Below are 9,234 nucleotides of genomic sequence, written 5' to 3'. Positions count from 1 at the left end.
GTGTGTATTTATATTGGATTATTTGCACAAATACATCTAAGTCAAAAGATAATGGTAAAATTACAAATAATTTTAAATCATTTCCAGGTTAGGAGCTAAAGATGGTCCGAGATGCCTCTTTGATTATATGATTCAGTCATATGAGTCAGAAAAAACGATAAAGGATGAAATGAAGAAGAAATTGCGTAATTCAACAGGTTACATCTTTGCTGTACTAAAGGGACATAATTACAAGGAAGTTTCAAGTTGTGATCCATTCAAATAAAATCCATGAAATGTTCTAAAATGTGTTGATTTACATTCTTTTCAGATGTTTTTGAAGAACAATAATGTCGATTGTGGTGATGGAAATAGTAATGTAGAAAATGAGTACATGTCTGAGAAAGATTTAAAATGTGGGTTTACAAGACACATTCCTGGTACGCGTTGACCTAAAAATGAATAGAAGTGAATTAAAGTAAGGACATCTTTTAGCAAACTATTCACTCCAAAAATCCTTTGAACCTTTTTGAGAGATGAAGTGTTTTTTCGAAGTTGGAGTGGAACAAATGATGCGCAAGGCACAGCTCACACATTTTCCACAAGTCTCCATTTCACTGTTTATGCAACTGAAAAGGTCCCCGGCTATGCGACCCCTGCTGGATTATAAAGCACCACGACCTCCGACCCGCACGCACTCACACAAGGAAGAGTCGCCCCCCTTAGTGGCCGCAGCTTTTTATTGCTCGTCCTGAACTGGAATCATCATTCGTGCACACACTGCACGCCGGTTACTCTTTAGGTGGAACGACAACTAAAAAAAAAATAAAAACAGCACATCACGGCACACTCGCTGACGTCACACACACACACACACACACACACACACACACACACTGCACTGTGTGAAACAACACGCAGGTACTAGCATCACGTGACAAACGGGTCTATGACTACGGAGGCTAAACGCGCGTTGATCACGCCGTAAAATGCTAACGTCGCACAAAACCACAACCGTTTTTTTCCCAGCAGAATCTTCTCTCTGCTTCAGTAACAAATCTGAAAGTACTGGCTGGGCGATTTGAGGGGGCTCTTGTAGCTGGGGGGGTCCCGCGGTGCGCTCGGGTTGGTGGTGGTTTTCTGCAGGTTGAAGGTGAAGGACGGCGTGGTCTTCTTCGCCTCTGGCTTGCCGCCGCCGTCCCCCCGGGGGGGGTTGGGCGCGCCCGTCGGCCCGCCGCGCGCCGGCACCGCGGCCCCGGACCCGGGGGCCTCAGAAGACCCAGTCTTTCTTGTGAGGGGGCTCAGATAGATCTGCATAGTCACTAAGTGAAGTGGTGAGAGGAGGTGAGGAGGTTGAGCGTAGAGACAGAGGGGTGAAGGAAAGGGTTAGAACGGAGGTCGGCAGGTCAGGGAGGGGGGAAGGTGGGTTACAGGTAGAGATGAGGTCAAAAAGCAAGGGTGCAAAAAGGGCGAGGGGAGGCACACACGTCATGGTGAGATGGATGTGACAAAGAAATGGTAAAAAAAAAAAAAGATCAAATAGCAGCTCATACAAAATGCTCCCGTGACTGTATGTCGCTCGGCATGATTCGTACCTTTGCAGTGCGTCACCTGTCTCGTCCCTGCAGAGAAAATGGATAGAAAGGTCACCTACGCGCCGCTAACTGTGTGCAAGTGTTTGGCTAAAGACGAGCTGTCTCACATTCTCGCTGCTCGCAAGAAAAAGACAGAAAAAGTGCAGAGAAACGTACCTACGGTGGCGGCAGCCTCCTTGGGCCTGCTGAGAGAGAAAGAGAGCGAGAGAGAGAGACATCAGTTGACTAAACGGGAGACACCTCAGAATCACCGGAATATACAGTATATATATACTGTGTATGTATGTATAGAATATTCAAAGGGACGTCTGAGAAGGCCTTTGTCTCCTCACCTCTCCGGAGGCTTCCTGCCGGTGGAGGCTGCAGAGGTGGGTCGCTTGGGGGTCTTGCAGGGACTGTCCTTCACGCTGCCTGCAGGGCTCCTCACGCTGCTGGGAGGGAAACAAAACGAGCACCGTGAAGCTTCAGACCCTTTTTTAATTAAAAATAAACGATGCTACCTTCTCCCCTTCTCTTCACTTGTGTGTTGCACACAGAGATGATGGCGAGGAGGATGATGATGCGTCTCACTCCACGCTGCACGCACAGCCTTAAATCGATGGAGATTTACTTCTCTGTGCAGCTACATAGAGCACACGGCAGCGCAGAGAGACGCCTGCTCTCTGACTAATATCTCCCGGCAGCATCGTTCCAGAGTCAATAGAGAGGAAGAGCGGAAGATGGTCCGCCGCTTCCAAGCGAAGGCGAGCGCTTGGAATAATTCATGCGGTGCGTCTCGGACGACGCAGAGCGTCTGCCGATTGCTTTTGCGCATTAGGCGATGAGAACTGAAGCTGGTGATGAGAGGCCGAAGCCTCGTCGAGAGCGGCTGCATTCCATTATGCTCCGTGTGTGTGTGTGTGTGTGTGTGTGTGGCCACCACGGCTGGGTGTATTACAAAATGAAGATGTCCGGTCTGCAGGTGGACAGGCAGCAGGTACCTGCGCGGGGGGGTTGGACTGTAGTTCCGGGCCGTGGAGCTGGAGGGCAGCGTGGAGCTCTTCTTCACCGAGGCGGCACAGGAGGTCACCAGAGGAGATCTGGAGGGCAGAGCGAGCGACAGCGGCCTGGCTGTGGACACACACACACACACACACACACACACAGACGTGTAAGTGTGATACAGGTGTGTGTTTCCTGAAGCCTAAATTTGCTCTGAATGCTTTTTCCAGGTTTAGTGACAGAAACATGACGACTGCCGTCTGACTGACTAGGAGCTGATTCTGTATTACACAGCTGGATCATCTTTGACTTTACACTAATTACAATGTAAATGAGAGTATCCGGATCCATTAGTCAATACATTCAGCCACCTTTAAACAAAAAAAATGCCAAATATTGCTCAGGTTCAGCTTCCCGCGGCTCGGATCGACCACCAACTGGATGTCTTTTTGGTTTGGAGTGTGTGTTTGACAAACGTAAGCACTTTCCCTCATTTCCTGATGATGTGCAGATCAAATGATCTGAATATCAAGGAAATGATCAACTGCCAATAAACAATAAACCTCTCAGCGAGCATCCCTCACATTTAGAAGAGCAATCATTTCTTTCTTACTGCAATGTAAAAGTGCGATAGATTCTGACTTACACACGACACTAACTTGTTACTCCGATACTGCTGCCAGTGAACAAGTGAACAACTGTTCAGAATGTGGATGGCGGCGATAAACCTCGCTCACCTTTAGCGGCGGATGACCTCCGGCTGTTGGTGGAGGCCGCCTGGTGCTCCTCTGAGATGTTGAGCCTCTTGAGGACGTCGGCCAGGGCCATCTTCAGCAGCTGGATTTCGTCTTCCTGCATCTGCATCCTCTGCTCCAGGTAGGTCAGCCGGTCGCCCACGTCCAGGCCGCTGGCCGCCGAGCTGCGGTCGTCTGGCAGATGGACGGACGGGTGACAGGTTCAGGCCAAGGGCACAGATCATGTTGTTGATTTTCTATACTTTTCAGCACCGTTACGTAACTGATGACGTGCTTGACCTCCGACAAGATGTGCAGGCCTCTGAAACGCGTCTGCATGAATTTCACGGTGCAAAAAAAAAAACCACAGAGCAACAGCGAGTGAGACCAACTGAGGGATCGACTAAAATAACCACACACACACTGAGACAAAGGTGCGATGAACTGACTCAAGCAGAAACCATGCAGCCGTTTGTCAAGAGAAGAGCCGGGGAATGAATAAAAACAATCCTCCAGCCCTACGAGAAGACGCACAAACGTAACAAAAGCACTTTTGATTTTCACCCTTCGCTTATTTAATTCTAGCATGAACGCTCCTCTAAGGCCCATCTGCTTTGGCCCAGGGATGCAAAGACAATCGATGGCGCTGTAAGCTCTTTAACGCCCCCCGCCGCCGCCTCCTCCCTCCCCTCCCTCTTTGTGCCTGTGTGGTAAAAGTCGAGCTAATGAGGTCGAGGCACAGCTGGGCACAGCAGCACGTGAACAAAGGTGCAGCGCAGGGAGCGTCCAGACACACTCTCGACTCCTCTCCGGCTCGGCGGCGTGTGTACCGTGGGAGTCGGTGGCCGAGCGGTCAGGGGGCCTCTGCTCGCCGGACGACTTCCTCCTCTTCCTCTCCTCCCTTGAGCACGGCCTCTCGATCCTCTTTCCTCCCCCGGCGGCGGCCCGACAGGCCGGCTCTCCCTCCATCGGACTCCGGGTGTCCGCTAAGATCTCATCTCCGTTTGCTCCACTCGAGTCACAGGAACACAAGCCGGCGTGTCGGGATCCTCTCGCGTAACCTCGGCGGTGGCTTGATGAGGATGACAACGTTTAAAGCTCTTTTGATCAGCGGGTGGGCTTATATAAAGGTGGGGGGGTGATGCTTAAAAACTCTGCGGCCGTGCAATCCAGCCTGATTTGTGCATGTCAGTGTGTGTGTGTGTGTGTGGGCAGACTACAATGATAATCCCTCAGACTGATCCGCTTTGACTCCGCCCCCACACATAAGCCCCACGTCCGCTGTGAGCGACGCAGCAGCAATGAACCTGCGTGGCCCGATAGTAAATATCTCGTTCATCCAAGACCTTTGCAGAGGCCCCGGTGCGGGTCAGCGGGGGTCACATGCAATCAATACTTTACTGTCAGAGGGAACGCAATGACCAGCAGGTCAACTCATTAGAAATGAAGGGAAAGTGACTGCATTGAAGATATATTCAGTTATATAACGACCGAACTGAACTGAATCTGTTGTGATGGAAAAGTGCATGAGAAACAGTAAATAAGTCAAAGTTATCTCAGCGCTTGATTGATATTGTCTGCAAGGCCGGTGCGCTAAAAGCTAAAGCTCCACGTTTGAAATGTCCATTTAAAGGTAATGATTGACAGTCCAGCAGCAACCACTCACACCTCGAAGGTGTAAAGCAGGTGAAGCATTTGGCGGCATCTAGTGGCGAGTCCGCAGATTGCACCTCTCCGAAACGGAGCGCTACGGTGGCCGGTGTTTGTGTCCTGCTCCCTGCGTGGAAATAAATTCAGATTCTCCAATGATCTGCTGTGGGCGAACTCTTCCGGTATAATCCTCGTTGTGGCTCTGCGTAGGACCGGGCCGCGTCAACAACCCCGGGCCACCTCCACGCAGGACCCATATGGGATTGGGATTAGAATCGCACATAATCCCAGCGCTGTAAAAGGGAATTAGCAGCCCGGAGCTCAATCTGTGCACTCACTCAGCTACACAAAGAACGGGCGGCCTCCCTGGACGCCTTTCACGCAAATGCAAACACACACAATCAAACATTAAGTCTGTCTCCGCACCTCCGACTCACACACACACACACACACACTCACATTCACACACGTGGGCACACAGCCAGCGGAGCGCTGACATTTTCAATCGCCTGTGATTCATGTCAGAAGATGCTTGAAGTGTTTTAATCTCTTCCCCAGATGGTGTTTCTTGAACGGTGGAGCAGCATCCGTCTGCTCATATCAGCACCACCCGACAAGGGCAACCCTCCAACTGATGCTAATGTCCCCTGGGGGGGGGGGTCCCCCTCCAGCTGAGCCGAATTCCACAACGCCCACAGGTAGACCGCGTTATGCACCGGACAGGTGCGAGACTCTCGGGTTGGTGCAAGAAGTTATTTGACTATTTCTGGATTTTTCAGAACAAACAACCTGCAGCTCGACAGACAAAGACGCTTTAAAGCAAGCGAGTGAACAAAAAAAGCCCCACGAACACACGCGTACTTTTCTCCTGAGAGCTAAAGGAAAAGGCTTCTTCTTTTTGAGAGGGGCGGAGGGGGGGGGGGGGGGGGGTCATTTACCTGAAGGGGACCCACCTGTCATGAAGTCGGTGTCAGGCGCCAGCAGGGAGTCACTGTGGCAGCTCTCCTTCAGCGAGGGTCTCCTCAGCAGGGCCGTCTCCTCCATCCCCAGGCCCTGGTCCACCAGCTCCTCCATGTGTGCGTCGCCCTCCTCCATGCGCTCTGCCATGGCGGAGTGCTCCTTCGTGCTCCTGCTAATTCTCTTATTCACCTTCCCTCAGCCACCGGTGCCCCCCCCCCTACCCCCCCGCTGTCCTGGGAGGAGTGTGCCGAGTGATGTCACTAAGAGGACAGATTAAGGACCCGGTAAGCCATCTGAGGCTCAGGGGGAGGACGGGATGGGAGAGCATGAGAGTGTGCAGGGGAGGGAGGTAAGGGGGGGGGGGGGGGGGGGGGGCTCACACATGGGGAGAAACATCTTCAAAACAAAGGGCCTCAAAAAGAGCTTCCTGACCTCACAGCTTCTGTCTGCAAACACAAAGCCGAGGAAACGATTCCAAGAGTAACAATTACAGACACGCACACACACACACACAACCGCCGCAGACACACCAGGCCATTTGCTGCTGCAAAGTTGCAGACAAGCGCACAATTACGCTGGCGAGAAGAGCTTGCGTCAGGCTGCCATCCGGCCCCCGCTGCAGCGTCAGGGCGACGGGGTCCTGAGATTAGGGAGCAGAACTTGATTAATTACAGTCATCAGGAGGACGATAAGCCGGACGTGGTGGTTAGACCCACGGAGGAGGACACCAGGAGCAGATGAAGAGCCAGTCAGGTGATTGGGTGATGCCCCCCCCCCCCTGTACTCTGGTGTAAGCTGACTTTCTGTCCATTTAGCAGTCGCTGGATTGATTTTTTTTTTTTTTATCATTCAGCAGATGCTTCTCTTTGCTGATCTGCCACATGGAGGAACTCCTCCTCCACGTTTCTCTTTCTCCTCCCGCAGGTCGCAGGCCGATGAAGAATGTTTAGATCTTTTAATGGAAACACTGGCGGGGTTTCACCGCACTCACTTCTCTTCACGTTTTCTTTTGTCTTCTCGCACAATCACACTTCCTGTTTGGTCTGTTTTCAGTTCTGTGTTCACGTGGGAACGTTAGAGAAACTAAGAGAGACACCCTCACTGCACACAACATGCAGTCAGAAGATAAGAAGGAATTGTAAGAATTAGATCTAAATGTGGCAGAAACAATAAATTAAGAAGTGGCATGAAATATATCTCACATTTAAATGAATATAAAGCGATAGAATTCAACATCATTGTTCCCTAAAATATGACTATAATTTCTTAATTTATTTTCTACTGAACGTCCTTGTGATTCATGTGGCAGCAAATACAATATAAAGTATTTTCTCCCTCTATTTATCCTTCAATCATTCTCTTTCGGTCTGCTTATTGATCTCTTGACTAAAAAAATCAACCACTTAAAATCATATCAATGTTAATGAGAAACATTATAGTGAGTCGGGTCCAACTTTGGTTAATTATTCTTAAAGTTCCAGCGTCATCTGAGAGCACATTTAAAAATAAGTTTCTTTAAACTTCTTCCAGAATGTGAAAATCTCTTTTTTACTTAATTAAAAACTCTTTAATCTTAAAAATAATTTGATTCTTTTACACTCACAAGCAGCCTGGTTATATTATTTCTAGACTGTAATCAGTTATCCCCGTGTAACAGACACCAAGGACCTGTGTGTGCGTGTGTGTGTGTGTGTGTGTGTGCATGCTGGACATCCCTAATGCCCGGAGGCCTGATCAGGGATAAAGGCCAAAGAGACATGAAGACATGATGGAGGACATGAGCGAGGACGAGGAGACGTGGGAGAAGGCCGTAAGCCGTCCCCTGCTGTGATTAGATTAAAAGACGGCCGTGTGCTTCAAGGCAAAGAGGTCGAGGAGGGTCCGACCCCTGACCCCGTGCACGCCGCCTCACTACTGGCCTCCTGTGGACATCGTGCAGCACGACAGTTGCATGCTGGGAGAACGCTGCAGACTTCCTGTTGACCTCCTGCGCGCATGAGAACGGCTTCCATTGCACAATGTCACACACACGCACACCGAGACGGCGTCCCTGGATCCAAATGTGATGAAGAAAGAGACACACGCTTTTTCACAAAGGACCAATTTTATAAATATTCTTTCGATGGAACATGAAATCAGCAGGGACGTTATATAATTCTTCCCAAAAGAATCCAAGAGATTTTCAGAAAGCGTGACAATAATCCGATACACACGTCGCTTCTCTACTCAAAAAATATCTAGACTTTATATTGTATATCCGCCCTACTTCCCAAATATATCAAAATATACGCTGACAACGAGCATCGATGTGACAACACGGCCCTTTGACTCACCGGCGAAGGTCACTCAGCGCGTGACCCCCCGCGCCGCCGACCACCCCCCCGACTCTCTGGCTTGTTGTCGTGGCAACAAAGGACGCAGATGTGTCCATGCAAAGCTGCTATGTAAATTAAGTCACATGAATAATAACATACAATCTGGTTCTGTTTTTGCTTTTGCTTTTTTTTAAACGCAGTGCTTGCAAGCACCTGGGAGGACGACTCAAGGCAACCTTCTTCCCTCCATCTCCCCTCCAGGGAGCCCAGTGTCCAACATGAGGAGACACGGAAAGAGGACAAGGAGGGGGAGCTGGTGGACAGCGTTGGGACGCGGCCACAAGACTGTCCTGAGCATAAGACCCCGCCAGGGGACGTCCGCGGTTAATGCACGTCTGGCTGACGCGGCTTTGACCTTTGTTACATTAAAAACCGCTTCTTTCCTCAGTGTGATTCCAACAACTTAAATCAGGGACTGTGTGAAAATTATTACACTGTTGGGGGGCGACTCTTATTTTATATTCTAAAAAAGAAAATATTTTTCTCTGGACCCTCCCTCTAACTTCTACAAATTGCAATGTCCTTACTTTATTATTTCAAAATAAACAGCCATTCTCTGTTAGTGCCAACAGAGGGAATGTAAAAAATTCTGGGTTAAAAATCCCCCGAAGCAAAGATTTTAAATACGTCACCCCCTCTCCCCCCTCTAGTAATTATCATACAGGCCTGAACTCCTGACACTGACCCCCCACGTGGGCTACATTTAGAGAAGGAGCCCAGAGGACATCCCGCCCGGTCTCAGGTGTAACGTCTGACCCCCCCACACGGGAGGAACCGATAGACGGGGTGTGCTTTGGTCTCGCTCCCCCCCCCCCCGACAAGGAAATGATTAAAAAACTAAACATTTACATCTCGGTCGACAACCACCACTCAACCATTTAATTTCTAAACTCATAAGTTACAAATAAACAGAAATCATTTCTATCCTCGAGCGCAAAGAAACAGGATAAAGTTAATCAA

At 49.7% G+C, this 9,234-nt stretch overlaps 1 protein-coding gene across 6 annotated transcripts; it reads right to left on the bottom strand.

The window, feature by feature from the left end:
- Nucleotides 1-701: 701 nt before the first annotated feature.
- LOC120807829 (uncharacterized) lies at nt 702-6,108 on the bottom strand. 6 transcript variants are annotated; one of them, XM_040160229.2, is made up of 7 exons: nt 5,878-6,108; nt 3,293-3,484; nt 2,555-2,684; nt 1,907-2,005; nt 1,731-1,759; nt 1,575-1,601; nt 702-1,301 (listed from the first exon to the last, which is right to left on the bottom strand). In XM_040160229.2, the coding sequence occupies exons 1-7, from the start codon at nt 6,044-6,046 to the stop codon at nt 1,027-1,029; spliced, it is 921 nt and encodes a 306-aa protein (XP_040016163.2). In that variant the 5' UTR covers nt 6,047-6,108; the 3' UTR covers nt 702-1,026. The 6 variants fall into 6 exon arrangements, with proteins under 6 accessions (XP_040016163.2, XP_040016164.2, XP_077949727.1 ...); XM_040160230.2 differs by having other exon boundaries at nt 1,907-2,002; nt 5,878-6,106; XM_078093601.1 differs by having other exon boundaries at nt 1,907-2,002; nt 5,893-6,102.
- Nucleotides 6,109-9,234: the final 3,126 nt, after the last annotated feature.

The sequence above is a fragment of the Gasterosteus aculeatus genome, chromosome 18 (genome assembly GCF_964276395.1).
Source record: "Gasterosteus aculeatus chromosome 18, fGasAcu3.hap1.1, whole genome shotgun sequence".
NCBI classification, from domain to species: Eukaryota; Metazoa; Chordata; class Actinopteri; order Perciformes; family Gasterosteidae; genus Gasterosteus; species Gasterosteus aculeatus.
This window is presented reverse-complemented; position numbering and strand designations above follow the sequence as displayed.

Excerpts from the sequence above, each read along its gene's own strand:
- LOC120807829 (XM_040160229.2), bottom strand. The coding sequence starts at position 6,046 with ATGGCAGAGCGCATGGAGGAGGGCGACGCACACATGGAGGAGCTGGTG. Across the intron at positions 3,485-5,877 it reads GACAGGTGGGTCCCCTTCAG|ACGACCGCAGCTCGGCGGCC; the intron begins GTAAATGACCCC and ends TCCATCTGCCAG. Across the intron at positions 2,006-2,554 it reads AGTCCAACCCCCCCGCGCAG|CAGCGTGAGGAGCCCTGCAG; the intron begins GTACCTGCTGCC and ends TTTCCCTCCCAG.